We start from the raw sequence: 19,446 nt of genomic DNA on the forward strand, positions 1-19,446 counted from the left end.
CCCCCTCAGTATTTGTTACGATGTCACTTACACCTCGTTCCAGTACAGGCAGCAATACAAATGCGTATGGGTGTTAGTGATACCGTAACGAACACTGAGGGGGATGATTCTGACCATGATTCTGAGTTGATATCAAGTGGATTTTCCTGTCAGAAGGTTTGTGCAAATTGACTTTCTGCGACGGAAAATAACGCTTGATATCAACTCAGAATCATGGTCTGAATCATCCCTCAAAGTTTTCGTTACGATGTCACTAACGACTACTACAGAGTACACATACACATACATAAACAGCCTATATACGTCCCACTGCTGGGCACAGGCCTCCCCTCAATCAACCGGAGGGGGTATGGGGCATACTCCACCACGCTGCTCCAATGCGGGTCCGCATTGGAGCTACAGAGTACACAAGCAAATAAACATAGACACACAAACAGTAATGCAGTGCAAAATGCGACCTTATTGCTCTTTCCAGTATACTCGTATGGCCCATCATAATTTCCCTCTCTCTCTCGCTCCTCCACTCCCATCAAAGACTTCATACATGCTCGCCGGTTTAGAGTACTTCGGACTTGGTAAAAAGATGATGTTTAATAAACCTCTTCATCACACCAGGGTCTACAGAAGCAGAACTGAACAGTAGGAGCGTTAACTTGGCGCTGGAGACAGTCCTGGAGTTCGATAAGAAGGACATCCCGTCTGACGTGATAATCCTCGACGATGTCCAGAGGTTTCTGGCCAGAGTACGAAGCATCCTGGACGAGTCTATGGATGCTAGGAGATCGCATCGAGACTCGATAAAGTTCACCGATTTTGTCGAAAATGCTTTGATTATACTCAGGTAAATATCCTTCCGAATACATTCCGCTTAGGGACGGTACTGAAAAGTATCGGCGTCCGAAGGACGTAATATACGATCCCGACGACCCGATTACTCTAGCCATAGAGGCAGCCAATCAGCTCGCGACACCAAACACTTCAGGACCCCGATACTGACCCCGCCGGCGTAGTCGACGATTTCCCTCATTCAGCGCTTATCGCTATCGACCCACTAGGGTCGATTAATTCTTTCAAATATTTTTCCTCTCAGACGACGCCCTGAGCCGAGGTTCGCGCCCAACTGGGCACCCTCAGGCCTGTTGTCTTAAACGTTATACCGCGTGAGAGCCTTCAGCGCTCCCCATTTGTCCGGCCAAGTAGTTAATGCCATCTGCCATAAGTCACGTCAAAAAAAAACTCAGGTAAAATGCCATAACAAATTCGTTTCAAGTGATCAATATACAAGTACTTATTCAGAATGATAACACTCTTGAAAAGATAAACGCGGTGTGGAATAAATTCCATTTCGGGTTCTGAATGTTAATCTGAATGTGAAATTATTTAAGACATAACATAAGCTCACGACTATATCCCAATTGGGGTAGTCAGAGGTACATCCATCGCAAGATGAACTAAGTACCCACACCTCACCGAGCTTTCTGTTAGACCAACGTGATAGGTGAGCCGTATCGCCGTCTATAATGGTCGAGTCCACTGTGTTAGTGAAAACAAATATTTTTTTTGTCATTTTTATTATCAGGTCATTCTCTGACGAGGACCTGGAGGAGCTGATGGTGGTGGTAGACGACGAGCTGAGGAAGTACCACTACAAGGGCTGCAAGTTCTACGAGCTGGTGCAGAATGATGACGTCAGGAGCTACGTCACCACCAACCTGGAGCTGATGCGGGCGACTCCTGCCAAGTGGGTACTTGAAATGACCTCCGTGGTCCACTGCTTGAGCTTTGGACTCACAAAATGCAAACAAATGTCAAATAGCGATATTGCTTTTTTGGATGAATTGCTTTGATGTAGCCTTTTTAACCCCCCAGAACAAGTCTCTTGAAATATCAGGTGATTCAAGCCTGAAACATACTTACCAAACAAAGGACAATCTCACAAAGTGATTTCGACAATATCCCCATCGGGAATCGAACCCGACCCTCTAGATCGTGAGCCCAACGCTTTGGAAATCTCATGTATATGTATTACTACTACATATTATAGATACAATAAGTAATTAACAATAATTTTACTCACAGACACCTCAAAACACATATCGCCAATGCGCAGAAGAAACTCCAGAACAAGTCTTTCAACAATGAGGAGAATGCTTTCATCGAGTACATCAACTCTCTGTACAGCGGCAATACATCAGAGACCATGTACAACGTCTTGCAGAACCTCCAGCAGTACAACACTGCCTCCAAACGAAGCACCACAGGCCTCCAGAAGATAGTCAAGGACGCTATCAGGTCCGTTGTCTTCGACCACTACTCCAACCTCAACGTCAACGCTAGAAGAGACTTGAGGATCAAAGTGGCCACTTATTTAGTCGAGTATACTGGAAAGAATAAGAATTCCAGTATCAGATTCAGCACTATGAAGGTGGAAGTAGAAGGTACAACTCCTAAAGGTTTTAATATTGAGAAAATACACAAACTCTTGCCTATAAGAGAATTGAATGACACGCAAATGACACAGACTGAAATAGGCATTCCTTTTATCGAAGCAAGGAAACCTTTTATGTCTTTGATTCCTGAAGATTTTACGACAGATTCACAGAAGAAGATAAGAGCACAGAGGTAGGTGAAGTTTCTAATCCTTTAAACCTAATGCTGTCTCCAATACTGCAACTTCAGAACCCCGATACCGACTCCGCCGGCTTGGTGAACGAGGGAAATCGTCGACCACGCCGGCGGGATCTGTATTGTACGGTCACGAGCATTAATATGTATACACTTTGGTACCATGTCACATTAACTTTTTTTACAAATTGAACGGTAAGTCTCACTAAATGTCAAATATGTTAGTGCGACAGAGTCCTAAAGTGGGTACATTATATTGCTCATAACTGTACAACAAAAACGTAACATACTATTTAAAAGCTGTTGGATTTCATGTCCAATGTGTCTTCAAAGGTCCAGGGACATAACACCGATGATACCGATGCAAACTCTTTGGGAGGAGGCGAGGGCCACGAGGAAGAGGACATGGGAGGGCCATACTAAAAAAACAAAGATGGTGGTGCGAGAGGACAAGCCCTTAAGAGAAATATTGACAGAACACAATGTCGTTTTAAAAGTCGAAAGCGTACATTCTCCTAGTACCACTACGAAGAGAAAGTAAGTATACTATTATAAGTATATAATGTTACTGATTCCAGTACACACCATCTAATTTTATTTTTAGTTATACCTGTCATTTTCTTATCCGCCGAAAACGAAAGGGACGGGTAATCGACAGGCATAAAATTAATTACACATTCGAGAATCAATGGTTTAGGCCTGTGCTGGATTCGACCTGCGACCTCAAAGTTAGAGGCAAGCGTTCTAACAACTGGGCTACCACGGTTCATCACGGATTTATTACAGTTCATTATAAATAAATAAATATAATTCAAATTACGAACCTTTCGGCACTGAACCCTGAAGCAAATACCAAGATGAGCTGGTTTAATCGGTCGAATGAGAAATATGTAGGTCGACTGACTCACGGCGATTGAGTATACTTATGCTCTTTTAACAATTTAACGCGTTAGGCGATTCTCACACTGTCTCGCATGATGCAGCGTAGCGCGTGAATGCGTGTTAGACCGTGCGTGTTTTCTATACAAACGGAGATACTTACAAGCAACGGAAGAACACGCATTCATGCGCTACGCTGCATCATGCGGGGCAGTGTGAGAGTCGCCTTAACTCATCACCTTTCACCACACACATATCCTAAATAAATAATAAATATAAACATGCGTATGAAATTAATATATTAATTAATTGACAGGCACAGACAGCGACATAATAAAAAACACAAAACAAACAGAAATACAGCTACAGAAAACACAACTCCTATAAAATACAAACTTACCAAGAAAAGGAATTTAAAAAAAACTACACCGTCTACAGAAACTGAGACTTCAAACGAAGACACAATAACCACGAAGACAAAAAGAACATCGAAAAAAGTCGAAGAACCCAGTGAATCAGATTCCGAAGCTTCAGAAACAGCGACCACTAAGAAAAAAGTACCTAAAAAATTCTTTGTCAAAAGTTTTGAAACAATTATTATCACGCCATCAAAAGAAAATAGTGCTTCTATTGAAGAAAGTAAAACTACTAAGGCTAATAAAAAAACATCAAAAAAACTTAAAACATCTAAAGAAAAGTCAGAAGAATCAACGACTAAGAGAAAACTACCTAGAAAATCCTTTGGAAAAACTTCAAAAAGACATACGCGATCTAAACAATATGCTTCTGATGAAAAACCAAAAACTACCAAGGCAAAGAGAACTTTAAGACAAAATAAAGAGTCTAAAAATGTTGAAGATTCTAGTGAGATTACAAAGAAGAAATCGCCTCGAAAGTCCTTCGTCAAGTCCGTGGAAGATGGAATATCTATAGAAGCCACGAACCAGAGACACCATTTACCGCGTTTCTATTTCAGAAAACGCAACTACGAACTCAGCAAACGATCGCAGAGACGAAGAGAAGAACATGCAAAATTAAAGCGAAGACCCAAAGAGTTTAAACCAACAACTATTATTACAACTACAAGAGCTCCAACCACTTCAACAATATCAACCACTGACAGCAATTTTATACTTAACAAGATAAACCACATAGAAGAGGAATTAGAAAATGTCAAACATAGAATAGACGCAACCAGTACCAAAGCAACCAAATCAACCAGACCGACTGAAACAACTACTACTAAATATACTGATTTACCTTTTTGGGAACGTAAGCCGGTATATTTCTTGAGAAACAAAAGAAATACAACCACCACTAGAACTACAGAAGCTTCAGAATACGAAGAAGATGATGACGAAACAGCGAAAGTTACTTCAAGCACTCCTAGGCGCGTCGGTACAGCTAATTTGTTAATGTCTTCAGCTAAATCTGCTCCTAAAACTTCAAATACAACTAAATTGTTACCTACTGCCCCAAAACGGACTAAAAATATAACAACTTCAGCAACAACAATTATTAAAAATATGGTATTCTTCAGATCATTTGAGAACTCTACCTTCTTACCGATAATTCCACGCAAAAACGACACAATAGCAAAGAAATTGAATCTAATAGTAAAATTTGCTGAAGTCAATACTAAGAAAGATTCGATAGAACAAAACAAACAAACAAAAGGTAATGCAACTGATAAAAATACTGGTGCCAAGCCACTAAATGTTGAAAGGAAAGATGGAAAAAATATCGATGTGTCAGTAAACATTAAAAATACTACCAAAATTTACGTTTCTAATTCTACCATAAAAGATTTAATTACCAACGCTACCACAGTAACTGTCTATGGATTGCATAAACCCGTCCAAGACGAAACTAATACACGAAAAAAGCAAGAGAAAAAATTGAATAAGACTGGAAAAATGTGATCGCTTAAATGTCAACATCGTATACAGGGTGTTAGTGACACCGTACCGAATACTGAGGGCGATGATTCAGCTCATGATTCTGAGTATTAATGCAAAATAAATACTTTTTCTGAGGAGCTCGGTGGCGCAGCGGTTTACGGGGTCTACGATTGTTGAAGTTAAGCAACTTTCGCAAAGGCCGGTCATAGGATGGGTGACCACAAAAAAAGTTTTCATCTCGAGCTCCTCCGTGCTTCGGAAGGAACGTTAAGCCGTTGATCCCAGCTGCATTAGCAGTCGTTAATAACCACCAATCCGCACTGCGCCCGCGTGATGGTTTAAGGCCCGATCGGCCTATCCATCCATAGGGAAGGCCCGTGCCCCAGCAGTGGGGACGTTAATAGGCTGATGATGATGAATACTTTTTCTAAAAGAAAATTCAGTTTAACTCAGAATAATGAGCTGAATCATCCCCCTCAGTATTCGTTACGGTGCCACTGACACCGTGTATAATTAGATAAGTATACAACAAGTTCTTCCATATCGCAGATATTATCTACGTAGAATACTTTCTGATAAACCTCCAGCTTTCAACAAAGAATAAATAAGTACTTAGAAAAGTTGTTTTATTTTTCTACTAAATATCATTTCCTAGTAGCATAGAATCCTTTCCCTAAGCGTTCGTACCGCGATCAGATTGAGGATGTTTTAAAGAAAGGTCTGGTCAAGAGTACTTTAAACCGGCGAATATGCGTGAAGGCTTTGATGAAGTGGAAGAAGCGAAGATGGTGTGTCAGGATCGTAGTCAATCAACGGGAAATAGGCGTGATTATGTATGTATGTAACAAACCTTGAGAATAGACTATAAGGCCAACCAGACGAGATAAAGAATGTAAACAAAGTTTCAGGGGTTCAAAACATTTTTATTTGAATAAATTATTATAAAGTTTGATTTTTTTATCGCTGTCGTCTGTACTACTAGACAAAGATGATTCGTCGGAAGAGGAATGTTGACAGCTGCGGTACTGACTGCTTTCCTGTACCACGAAACACATAACGACAGCTGTCGTCGACCAACTGACGCCATAACTGCGCGTACGAGTGATAAGGACAGAGATAATAATCCCTGGCTATCGCAATGTAACTCAGTAATGGTCCGCTTGTTTACGTTTTTTATCTCGTCTGTTTGGCCTTACTATAGATAGGTACCTCACGCTTCTTCTATCGTGTGGGCTGTGACGTGGACAACCAAGTAATTTCATTCAATTTAATTCATAGTCCATTAGCTACTATGCTGAACTGAGAGCGAATAAAAAAATAGAAATCGTTCAGCTGCTTGTCTTAACGGGCATAACTAACAGAAAGATTGTCTGTGGCGGACCCAACTAGTTGACCAGCTAGTTCCACCCACATTCAAGAGATGGCGCCACCATTCAATAATGCAGTCCTGAAACGCGCTATCGAAGTTTACACAGCGCGACGCATATATACAACATCCAACATAACACTAGTGGATCGTCGATCCCTAGTCACACTACCAACTTGTGGCTAGCGGGGTACTATTCTCAGTTGGGTACCACGAAAACCGTTGGCGGCAACATACCAAATGTCCTTACTAACATTATGGATTATTTATATGAACGAAAGGCTGAGGCATGTCATCATAAGGTTCATCACAACCATCTTAGGACTTTGTATCAAAAGTGAATTCAAGTTGTCTACGATTGTTTGTAGATCCACCCACCCTATTAAGAAATATGGACGTGAGTTTATGTATGTCATAAGCCATCGATTCAGTCATCAGTTTCTTCTATCGTGTGGGTTGTCCAATCTCATCAAACCTGGTGTCAGGGTTATTATAGACCCCTGACATGGCTCATATAACGATTACCTTCCTTAGCTTCATTTCCGAAGCACGGATCATCTTACTTCCGGACAATCGGGATTACAAAATGATTTTTGTGATATGTCCCCACTGGGATTCAAATCCGGGACCTCAGGATCGTGAGCCCAACGCTCTACCAGTGGACCACGGAGGTCGTTAGTACTTAATTAATAATTCGTCATTAATAAATTATTAAAAATGAAACTTTTATTTCAAAATATCTGTTTTAATATTCAAAAGCGCGGATGAAATTTTCGTATATTACTTAAAATCGTTTGTATATTAGCCACCAATATTGGAATGATTTGTACTTATGTTAATATTCAAGAGAATATTAGTTAAGTACCTAGTTAATATTGTAGTAGATATTAAAAAAAGCCACATCAAAGCAATTCATGTAAAAAAGCAATTTTGCAATTGGACATTTGCGAATGCAAGCAATGTCAAATAGCATTACTGCTTTTTTATGTGAATGTGGCCTTTTTAAACCACCAGGTATTTATTTTATATTTTTGATAGCGTGAATTAAATGGTCGTTTAGGCTCCAGGTGCGTCACAGTCAGGGCTTGAAAAGTTCAATATCCTTGTTTTATTCAGTAGCTTAATATTGGACTTTATATTATCATTCTGTGTCAAATTGTTTACCGTTTTATGCAGACTAAAGAAGGGTAGAGTTTGGACTTCTTGTTTTGAAGTAGTTTTCTTAACTGTTTCCTTCAAAGTAGATTTAAGATCCTTTCTGGTTGTATTCTTACTGTATAAAGATAGATTGGCATCTTTCTTTTCTTTGATTTCAAATTTTACTTTTCCTTTCTTTAGGATCTCTGTTTCATTGTACTTAAATTCGTTTTGTTTTGTAATTAAATTGTCTGTTACCTCATTAATATCTTCGTTTTCAGCGAATTCTATAACTGGTTTTAGTTGTTTAGCTATCGTTTCGTTTTTGTGTAAGATTACCGGTAGAAATGTGGAGTTGTCAGATGATCTGAATACTATAGTTGCAATCATTGGTGTTGTTGTAGTAGGAGGTACAGTGGTCGGAGTCGGTGTAGTCAAAGTTGAATTTGTAGTCAGTTTTGTTGAAGAAGCAACAGTAGTTGATGGAACAGAGATATTTGCTAAAGTACCGTTTCTTGGAAGGGTAATTGTGATCTTTTTTGTAATAGGTGCTGTAACCTTGCTAGCAGGAGCAGTTGTAAACGTTTTAGGGGTGGCTTTTGTAACTGTTACACTTTTCTCTGTTACTTCTTCGGAATCCGAAGGTTCTGTTGTAGACGTCGTGACCCTATTCGTTGTTTTTAATTTCTCCCGATTACGTTCCCAGAGTGGCAAATCAGTTGTCACAGTGACTCCAGTTGTACTGGTACTTTCATACATTCTGTGTTTAACATTTTCTAATTCTTTTTCTAAATTATTTATCTTTTTTAATATAAAGTTAGTGTCAGTTGTGGATGGAGTTGAAACACGACGGGTGATCGTTTTGAACCGTCGCTTCAATTTAGCATGTTTGGTCGTCAAAAACCTCGATAAAGTAATATTTCTGGACCTCCGTTTCAATCTAAGCTCGTCTCTTCGTATTTGTGATCGTTTGCTAAGTACCGCTTTATGTTTGTCAGACAAAAACCGTCTTGGGAACATTTCGATAGACAATCCATCTATGTCCACGGATTTGTCGATAGCTTTACGAATGGGTTGGACTTTAGTGGTCTTTTCAATTAAGTCCTCTTTAGAAGCTGTCTTTTCTTTGGATGTTTTCATTTTTATTGTACTCTTCTTTTCAGTAGATACTTTAGATTCCGCAGTTGTTTTGTCGGTAGAAGCTCTGATTTTCTTAGACTTATGCCTCTTACCATGTCTGTGCCTGTGTTTGTGCCTGTGAATTAAGTAACTTCATTCAATGTGAGCAGTTTTGTTAGTTACCAAGGCACTTCGCAAGATGAACTAAGTACCCACGACTCACCGACCTTTCTGTTAGACCAATGTGATAGGTGAGCCGTATCGTCTATAATGGTCGTGTCAACTTTGTTAGTGAAAACTGCACTTAAGATAAATTGATGATGATGATGATCTCCGACCGATTTCGGCCATGGCGACCATTTCGACTCCTAGTCGGCACGACGCTGATGCGCCCAAAGATGACTTATGTAGCCTATCTTTACAGTGAACTCCCGCGCACAGTGAGGGCACGTGAGCACACCGTTTTGGTAATTATAAAAAAAATAAATTAATAACTTATTGAAGCAAATCCAGTACCGGGGTTCGAACCGGCTCTCCCCAATTGAGAATAAGACAAAACAATGACGAATTATTATACGATTTTAAAACTTTTATGAGTGTTTAACGTAGGTTATTAATATATCTGATTTTATTATTGAATATTACTTGAATAATACTACTTTAAGTATTACTAATGTCGGACGACGCTCAGTGGGCAGGCCCGCCACAAGGTGGACCGACGATCTGGTGAAGGTCGCGGGAAGCCGCTGGATGCGGGCAGCGCAGGACCGATCGTCGTGGAGATCCTTGGGGGAGGCCTATGCCCAGCAGTGGGCGTCGTACGGCTGATGATGATGATGAAATATTACTAAAGTTAATTACCAAATACCTACGTGCCATCTGTTGCATGTCGACGGAACTAGCTGGTCAACATGTTAGTTCCACCAAACCACATTATTGCATTTTATCATTGATCTGTAGTAAGTAGTATATCTTGTACTTACTTTTTCTTTTTGCTAACAGAAGCACCAGTAGCAGGTAATTTGGTGCTTCCAACGTTTATAATCGCGTTCTGCTCTGAAAATATCTTTATCTCTTTCAGAGGCTTCTTTTTATCTTTCCGATGGACCTTGGGTTGTTTGGTCTTCTTGGTTTTAGGCTGGTCTTCGACAGACTTCTTCCTGGCAGCGTTTTCTTCCTCCCACAACGTTTGCATTGGCATCGGAGACGTCATTTTCCTCTTCCCCCTGAAAGAAAATACCAATTTTCTTTTAACTGGGTTCTTCTTTTTTTTTAAATTGACGTAGATTTGCATTATCTTCTTGGCTGGAAAACACCTATTTCGAGAGTTTTATTATTATTGTCGTAACTTTCAAAAATAGAAACAATAATAAGTTTTTTTTATACCTATATTTAATGTCACCTATAGTTAGCTATTAAGTGTTATTATTAAGTGCTGGAAAGAGTTGAAGAAAAGAGAACCATATTGAAGACTAGAGAGAACCGGAGAGGAAATAATGATTGGCCACCTGATACGACACGATTCATTTATAACAAACATTTAAGAAGGGAAAATGGAAGGGAAGAGGGGAAGGGGTAGACCTAGGATAACATATATGAAACAAATAAAAGAGAAGGTGCAGGTCGTGTCGTATCGGGAGGTGAAGGTGTTGGCGGGAAGAAGAGAGGAATGGCGATTACTCCACCGACAACAGAGAGAGAGAGTTAGCTATTGATGCTGATCCCAGGGTTAAAAACGCCACATCGAAGCAATTCATCTAAAAAAGCAATATTGCAATTTGACATTTCTTTGCAATGTGCACTTCCTTTTATATGCGCAAATGTCAAATTGCAATATTGCTTTTTAGGTGAATTGCTTCGATGTGGCCTTTTTAACCCCCCAGTACACAACATCTAATTTTATTTTGAGTTATCTTTTCAGGTGACTGGAGTGTTTTTCTTATCCGCCTACTACTACTTGGCCGGACAAATGGGGAGCGCTGAAGGCTTTCACCCGGTACAACGTTTAAGACAACAGAAAAAAAGAAAGAAAGAAAAAATATTTATTCGACATACTTATTGTTTTAACATAACATAAAATAATACAGTTATGAATGTATGCCGAAACGGTTCCACCTCAGCATAGTGCCATAGCCTAGACTATGAACAATAGGCCTGAGGGTGCCCAGTTGGGCGCGAACCTTGGCTCAGGGCGTCGTCTGAGAGGAAAAATATTTGAAAGAATTAATCGACCCTAGTGGGTCGATAGCGATAAGCGCTGAAAGGAAAGGGACAAATCAGATCAGCTCACAAATAAGCCACGCGCATCAAAAAACATACTCACCTCTTTTTCCTTTTCTTTAAAGGCTTCGATTCCATCGTTATGTCTTCAGGGAACAAAGTCATGATAGGCCTATACGGCGTCTTTGCTTCAGCGACCAAATTCGTTACCGACTCATTTGTCAACTCTCTGAAGGGTGATAACTTGTTCTTCAACGTCTCAACTAAATTTCTATCAGGCGTCACGGGAGTAACAGCTTCATAATCAACTTTCTCAGTACTAAATCTGACGATAGTCGAATTCATTTTTTTATCTTTAGCATAATAGTCTATTAAGTACGTGGCCACTTTGATTCTCAAGTCTCTCCTAGCGTTGACGTTGAGGTTGGAGTAGTGGTCGAAGACAACGGACCTGATAGCGTCCTTGACTATCTTCTGGAGGCCTGTGGTGCTTCGTTTGGAAGCAGTGTTGTACTGCTGGAGGTTCTGCAAGATGTTGTACATGGTCTCCGAAGTGTTTCCACTGTACAGAGAGTTGATGTACTCGATGAAAGCATTCTCCTCGTCGTTGAAAGACTTGTTCTGGAGTTTCTTCTGCGCATTGGCGATATATGTTTTGAGATGTCTGTGAGTAAAATAATTGTTAATTACTTAGTGTATCTATAATAGTAAGTAATACACATACATGACCTGTTACGGCCGAGATTTCCAGAGCGTTGGGCTCACGATCTGGAGGCCCGGGTTCGATTCCCAATGGGGATATTGTCGAAATCACTTTGTGAGACTGTCCCTTATTTGGAAAGTACATTCGAGGCTTGAATCAACTGATATTTCAAGAGACTTGTTCTGGGGGGTTCAAAAGGCCAGATAAAAGCAATTCATCTAAAAAAGCAATATTGCTATTTGTCATTGTGTGAGTCTAAAGCTCAAGCAGTGGACCACGGAGGTACCCACTTGGCAGGAGTCGCCCGCATCAGCTCCAGGTTGGTGGTGACGTAGCTCCTGAGGTCATCGTTCTGTACCAGCTCGTAGAACTTGCAGCCCTTGTAGTGGTACTTCCTCAGCTCGTCGTCGACCACCACCACAAGCTCCTCCAGGTCCTCGTCAGAGAATGACCTGTCAATAAAAATGACTAACTAAAAACAAACAGAATTCTGTGGTAACGACAATTGGCGTACAACCACGGCTATCTCCTAATATCTCAAGAAGACCTTCAGAGAAATATTTTCTTCTTGATTCTTCTTCTTCTTCTTCCAGTGCCTGTCCATTACTGGACGTTGGCCGTCGGCTTTGAGAACTCTTCTCTGTCAGAAGCAAGACGAAACAGCTGTTCCACGGTTGTAACGCCGGTCCATTCGCGGATGTTCCGCAGCCAAGACTTCTTCCTCCACCCTCGACGTCTTCTCCCTTCTTCTTGATTCTTGGCGATGGATTAAAGAGGGACTCGCCTGAGCGAAAATGACCCCTGCATGGGTCACGATCGGATGGATTCAGGTCATGTAGATCTTCACCTTATTCCTAAGGGATAATAAAGACTAGCGCATACCTCAATATAATCAATGCATTTTCGACAAAATCGGTGAACTTTATTCTGTCCCTTCTATCTGATCTCCTAGTATCCATAGACTCGTTCAGGATGCTTCGTACTCTGGCCAGAAACTTCTGGACTCTGTCGAGGACCTTGACGTCGGACGGGATGTCCTTCTTCTCGAACTCCAGGACTGTTTCCAGTGCCACGTTAACGCTGCCAATGTTCAATGTTGCTTCTGTGGACCCTGGAAAGAAGAAATAAATTAATTTGGATACCACCATAAAATAACGAATAATACTACGTATAGAACGGCTACTCTCCGCTGCCCACCAGCGGCTGAGCTAGGGTTGCCTCACCTCCCCCCCCCCCCCACACCCCCCCTTCCTCTCAGTCTTACTTTAGTCCTCAATCGTATAGGCGTCAGACGTCACACACAGATGCGTGTGTACGATATCAATTTGTAGTGTCTGTGTAAAACGAGGCTTAATTCAAAAATAACTATCGGCTATCTCTTTTTCACGAACCAAAAAAATTATTAAGTAAGTATGTTGAAGATTAGGATGAAGAGTAGGATGGAGGGTATAAGCTGGACTGAAATGGTGTCAAATGAAAAAGTGCTGGAAAGATTTGAAGAAAAGAGAACCATATTGAAGACTATAGAGAACCGGAGAGGAAATATGATTGGCCACCTGATACGACACGATTCATTTATAACAAACATAATAGAAGGAAAATTTGAAGGGAAGAGAGGAAGGGGTAGACCTAGGAGAACATTTATGAAACAAATAAAAGAGAAGGTGCAGGTCGTGTCGTATCGGGAGGTGAAGGTTTTGGCGGGAAGAAGAGAGGAATGGCGATTACTCCACCGACAAGAGCGCAGCTCTTAAATAGAGAGAGAGTGATGTTGAAGATTAACTTTTCTAAGTACCCCCACACCTCACCGAGCTTTCTGCTCGACCAACGTGATAGGTGAGCCGTATCGCCGCACATTGGGTCGAAAGTGCTATTGCAGGGACTTACGATTCAACTTTCGATTATCACATATTTGATTATGCCAATAGATAGAGCTAATCAAACACAATAAATGTTATGTTAGGTCATTTTTTCCTAAACTTTATACTTTGGTCAGAAAAAAACATTTTCTGTTTTTTTTGTATGAAACGTATCAAAGACAGTAAAATTTCTGCCAAGTCCATACCGATCCAGCTGCGAGACCTTATTTTCTGTAATCTTTGTCTAGTTGACTACTCAAATGCAAAATCAGCATCTTCCTAAAGTTGCAATTCTTTGAAAGAAATGGGTCAGAAAAGGACAAAAAATTCAACATTTCAAAATTCAGTTTTATGTTTTATTAATTTATTATAAGCTTAGTTCTATGTTAAATACTATACAGAAATACATTACAACACAAGTGACAAAGTTAAAATGAACAAAAAATTATTTTGAAGGTACCTACCCAGAACATATAATTAAGGAATAACCTTTACTTATGGTTTTTCGTTATAAAATTTCTCAAAATTAATTAACCTCTATATATCACTATTGCTCGCCATAAATTGTGACAATACATTCTTACAACTCTTATTAATTGGTTACCTACATAAGTTTTAACAAGATAATAATATAATCTTAAGAGATAAACAAAAATATACTAAGTACTTAACTTGTAAAAGACAAAAGATATTAAATACAAAAAAGTTAGCCATTATTTTAAAATGCTATTCACTTCACTATCACTAGAACTATCTTCTAAGTTACTTATGTCTATAAAATCTATATCAGATTCAAGCGGATAATGCAGCAAAAGCTCTCTGGCTTCGGAAGAAAGAATCATTCCCTTTTGCTTTGTCATTCGACGTCTAAGACTCGTTATCACTGAATCAGAAGACAATAGAAGATTATGCAAAATGCCTTCATTTGTCGCTGTCCTACTCTCTTCTTCTCTTCTATCGTGTGGATTGTGAGGTGGATTAACCCCATCAACCCTGGTGTCAGGGTTGCTGTCCTACTTATTTTTCTGAAAAGGTTCTCTCTGTATTTCCGAAAGTCTTTGTTACGAGCTTCTGCTGCTTCTTCAGATAGTTTTCCTATGGGCATAGCACCAAAAATGGATAAAATCCAAAATTTTCTCAGTACTGTAAAAACACTGGTGGAATTTTATCCATGGTATTACATGCCATCGAGTTATTGATCCATGGAGCAGATATAATTAAACATTTTGGTGCTATGCCCATAGGAAAACTATCTGAAGAAGCAGCAGAAGCTCGTAACAAAGACTTCCGGAAATACAGAGAAAACCATTCCAGAAAAATAAGTAGGACAGCGACAAATGAAGACATTTTGCATAATCTTCTATTGTCTTCTGATCCAGTGATAACGAGTCTTAGACGTCGAATGACAAAGCAAAAGGGAATGATTCTTTCTTCTGAAGCCAGAGAGCTTTTGCTGCATTATCCGCTTGAATCTGATATAGAATTTATAGACATAAGTAACTTAGAAGATAGTTCTAGTGATAGTGAAGTGAATAGCATTTTAAAATAATGGCTAACTTTTTTGTATTTAATATCTTTTGTCTTTTACAAGTTAAGTACTTAGTATATTTTTGTTTATCTCTTAAGATTATATTATTATCTTGTTAAAACTTATGTAGGTAACCAATTAATAAGAGTTGTAAGAATGTATTGTCACAATTTATGGCGAGCAATAGTGATATATAGAGGTTAATTAATTTTGAGAAATTTTATAACGAAAAACCATAAGTAAAGGTTATTCCTTAATTATATGTTCTGGGTAGGTACCTTCAAAATAATTTTTTGTTCATTTTAACTTTGTCACTTGTGTTGTAATGTATTTCTGTATAGTATTTAACATAGAACTAAGCTTATAATAAATTAATAAAACATAAAACTGAATTTTGAAATGTTGAATTTTTTGTCCTTTTCTGACCCATTTCTTTCAAAGAATTGCAACTTTAGGAAGATGCTGATTTTGCATTTGAGTAGTCAACTAGACAAAGATTACAGAAAATAAGGTCTCGCAGCTGGATCGGTATGGACTTGGCAGAAATTTTACTGTCTTTGATACGTTTCATACAAAAAAAACAGAAAATGTTTTTTTCTGACCAAAGTATAAAGTTTAGGAAAAAATGACCTAACATAACATTTATTGTGTTTGATTAGCTCTATCTATTGGCATAATCAAATATGTGATAATCGAAAGTTGAATCGTAAGTCCCTGCAATAGCACTTTCGACCCAATGTGCGCCGTCTATAATGGTCGAGACAACTGTGTTAGTGAAAATTGCACTTGAGATAAATTATGCATAACTATCTCCTTCACTGTCGTATGCATTCGGTCGCTAATTTCATCAGGTTAATGTAGCTAGCAAGTTATGTTTGTATAAATAGTTGATAGAAGTAGTAAAGATATATTCTACTTGACTATTTGATAACGTAATTAGGTTCAAATCCCGGGTGGAGACATATCACAAAAATCACATTGTGAGCCCTAGTTTGGTTAGGACGTTATTGAGGTAGTCAGAGGTAGGTGCATCCATCGCAAGATGAATTAACTATCCACACCTCACCGAGCTTTCTGTTAGACCAACGTGATAGGTGAGCCGTATCGCCGTCTATAATGGTCGAGCCAACTGTGTTATTAATAACTCATTGGTGCGAGTCCGAACCGACGCTCCCCGTTTAAGAACCAAGCCGGTAAACCACAACACCACAGTGACTTTACAAATTAAAAACAAATAAAAAATACCTAAATAGCAGCTGATAATAAACACACACAATAATGTGATCATTTTGCCCAAACTACATTTTGTTATTCAAATTCAACACAGAAACAAACTATTGAATATATTTCGTTACAAAAAAACATTAAAATGTAACTTTACGACAAATATAACGTTTCCTTTTGTGATAAAAATACTATAAAATGTTATATAGGCATAGAAATGTACTTTACAAAGTCACTGTTAAAAAAATAAAAACCTATTATGTAATAAAATTAAATTTTTTAATGTATAATTTAATTAATTAAATCTTTTACTTGAAACTTTGAGTGATAGTTTAAATGATGTTCAACTTTAATTTATTTTTAATATTTATTTTATATAAAATATATTCCATAAGTGCTTATAACGATTATGGTAAGTGGGTTTGGTCTTAATTATTATAATCAATTATTTATTTGTAAGACTTAGAATAAGATCATTAACATTGTCACACCCCGGACACTTCACAATTTGCCTTTCAACTGTTTTAAGACAGTAGTTAAACAAAAACTTTACAAAAAAGGTTATTATAAAGTACTTAAGTGATAATTTAGAAGATATGAATGCATGGGATTAACTGTCTGAGAACTGATATTAGGCAGCTAAATTACTCAATTGTATACCAATATTTTATGTTTATTTTTATTTTTTTAAAGAACGTCTAGGGCCCTGTGCCGAGGTTTTTCTTGCAGCTTCTTTTCCCCGGCTATACAGTAGGTTGTGAGAAGCTGCAGTAGTTTTAGGCGGATAAGACGTTCGTTATGTAAAATTGACGATTCAAAGTGTAACTGTTACCTACTGAATAAAGATATTTTTGAATTTGAATTTGAACTTCATACAAACAACCTCGTTTTACACAGACACTCATTGTGTACGGTCACGAGCATTAATATGTATACACTTTGGCACCATGTCACATTAACTTTTTTGACAAATTGAACTGTAAGTCTCACTAAATGTCAAATATGTTAGTGCGACAGAGTCCTAAAGTGGGTACATTATATTGCTCATGACTGTACTTACTCATTGTGTGTGCAGACATTCATTGTATACTAGTGACATTCCCAAATTCCCTAATACCGAATTAGCTTTATTTGCGGATGATACAGCCATCTATTCTTCGTGCCGTGGTCGAGTTATGATGACCGGAATCCTCCAACGCGCGGCCAATGCCTTGGGCAAGTGGTTTCGCAAATGGAGAATCGAGGTAAACCCGGAGAAAAGTGCAGCGGTGTACTTTTCAAAGGGCTATTATAACACGCCACGGTCACGCCGTCAACTTAATGTCATCAAGATGTTTGGCAAGCCGATCCCTTGGGAGGAGCAAGTCAAATATCTCGGCGTAGTCTTAGATAGACGTCTTACTTTCAAGGCCCATATCAAACGTGTGCGCGATCGCGCCGCGTTTGTAATGGGCCGTCTTCATTGTCTCCTTAACAAGCGTAGTAAATTGTCCGTTAGGAATAAGGTGAAAATCTACACGACTTGCATCCGTCCGATCATGACCTATGCAGGGGTAGTTTTCGCTCACACGAGTCCCTCTCAAATTCACCGTGTACAGGTAATACAAAATCGTTTCATGCGGAAAGCCACGGAAGCTCCGTAGTTCCTTCGCAATAAAAATCTGCACATTGACCTAGGTCTGCCAACCATTGCCCAATGGCTCCCAAATCCCCTGGTAGTTGCGGCTTCCGAATACATCCCATATATTGAAAAGTATCGGCGTCCGAAGGATGTAATATACGATCCCGACGACCCAATTAGTCTAGCCATAGAGGCAGCCAATCAGCTCGCGACACCAAACACTTCAGGATCCCGATACCGACCCCGCCGGCGTGGTCGACGACTTCCCTCAATCAGCGCTTATCGCTATCGACCCACTAGGGTCGATTAATTCTTTCAAATATTTTTCCTCTCAGACGGTGCCCTGAGCCGAGGTTCACGCCCAACTAGGCACCCTCAGGCCTGTTGTCTTAAACGTTGTACCGGGTGGGAGCCTTCAGCGCTCCCCATTTGTCCGGCCAAGTAGTTAATGCCACCTGCGACAAATCTACAATAAGTAAAAAAAAAGACGAATACGTCTGCGAGGACATCACATCTTATCATCAGTTTTCTGAAATAATACATAATACTGTTAAACAGAAAAGAATCGATCGACCTAATATCAACTTGCTAATGAACGTCACAACACTAGAGCAAAGGTATTTTGACAGATCTGATTCTTACCGCGCTTTTTGGCGGGAACGTGAACGATATGGTTGCTTAAATAATTAATACGAAGTGGTGTTTTGTGGTTAAGTTAGTCGGAAAACATTTATTTATTTATTTCACTCACAACAACTATCTTTACAGGATACCCTAATGCGACAGAGTTGGGGACTTATTTATACATACATACATACATAAACTGCCTATATACGTCCCACTGCTGGGCACAGGCCTCCCCTCAATCAACCGGAGGGGGTATGGAGCATACTCCACCACGCTGCTCCAATGCGGGTTGGTGGAGGTGTTTTTACGGCTAATAACCGGGACCAACGGCTTAACGTGCCCTCCGAAGCACGGAATCATCTTACTTTTTCGGACAATCAGGTTATTCAAGCGTGAAAAGTCCTTACCAAACAAAGGACAGTCTCACAAAGTGATTTCGACAATGTCCCCATCGGGAATCGAACCCGGACCTCCAGATCGTGAGCCTAACGCTCTAACCACTAGACCACGGAGGCTGATATTTATACATATTTAAAATTAATCCTTAATATTTTTTTACTAGAACGATTATATATACGATTTCCTTAGTTAAGTATAACAGATCACACTGATTGCTATTTTTGCGAATTCACTCTTG

At 39.4% G+C, this 19,446-nt stretch overlaps 1 protein-coding gene across 1 annotated transcript; it reads right to left on the reverse strand.

Annotated features, from left to right (window-relative positions):
* Window positions 1–7,827: 7,827 nt before the first annotated feature.
* On the reverse strand, window positions 7,828–17,625 carry LOC126379689 (uncharacterized). Its single transcript, XM_050028509.1, has 6 exons — window positions 17,622–17,625; window positions 12,833–13,061; window positions 12,241–12,402; window positions 11,351–11,911; window positions 10,011–10,253; window positions 7,828–9,163 (listed from the first exon to the last, which is right to left on the reverse strand). Exons 1-6 carry the CDS (start codon window positions 17,623–17,625, stop codon window positions 7,828–7,830), a joined length of 2,535 nt encoding a protein of 844 aa, XP_049884466.1.
* Window positions 17,626–19,446: the final 1,821 nt, after the last annotated feature.

Source organism: Pectinophora gossypiella, chromosome 29 (assembly GCF_024362695.1).
Source record: "Pectinophora gossypiella chromosome 29, ilPecGoss1.1, whole genome shotgun sequence".
Taxonomy (NCBI): domain Eukaryota; kingdom Metazoa; phylum Arthropoda; class Insecta; order Lepidoptera; family Gelechiidae; genus Pectinophora; species Pectinophora gossypiella.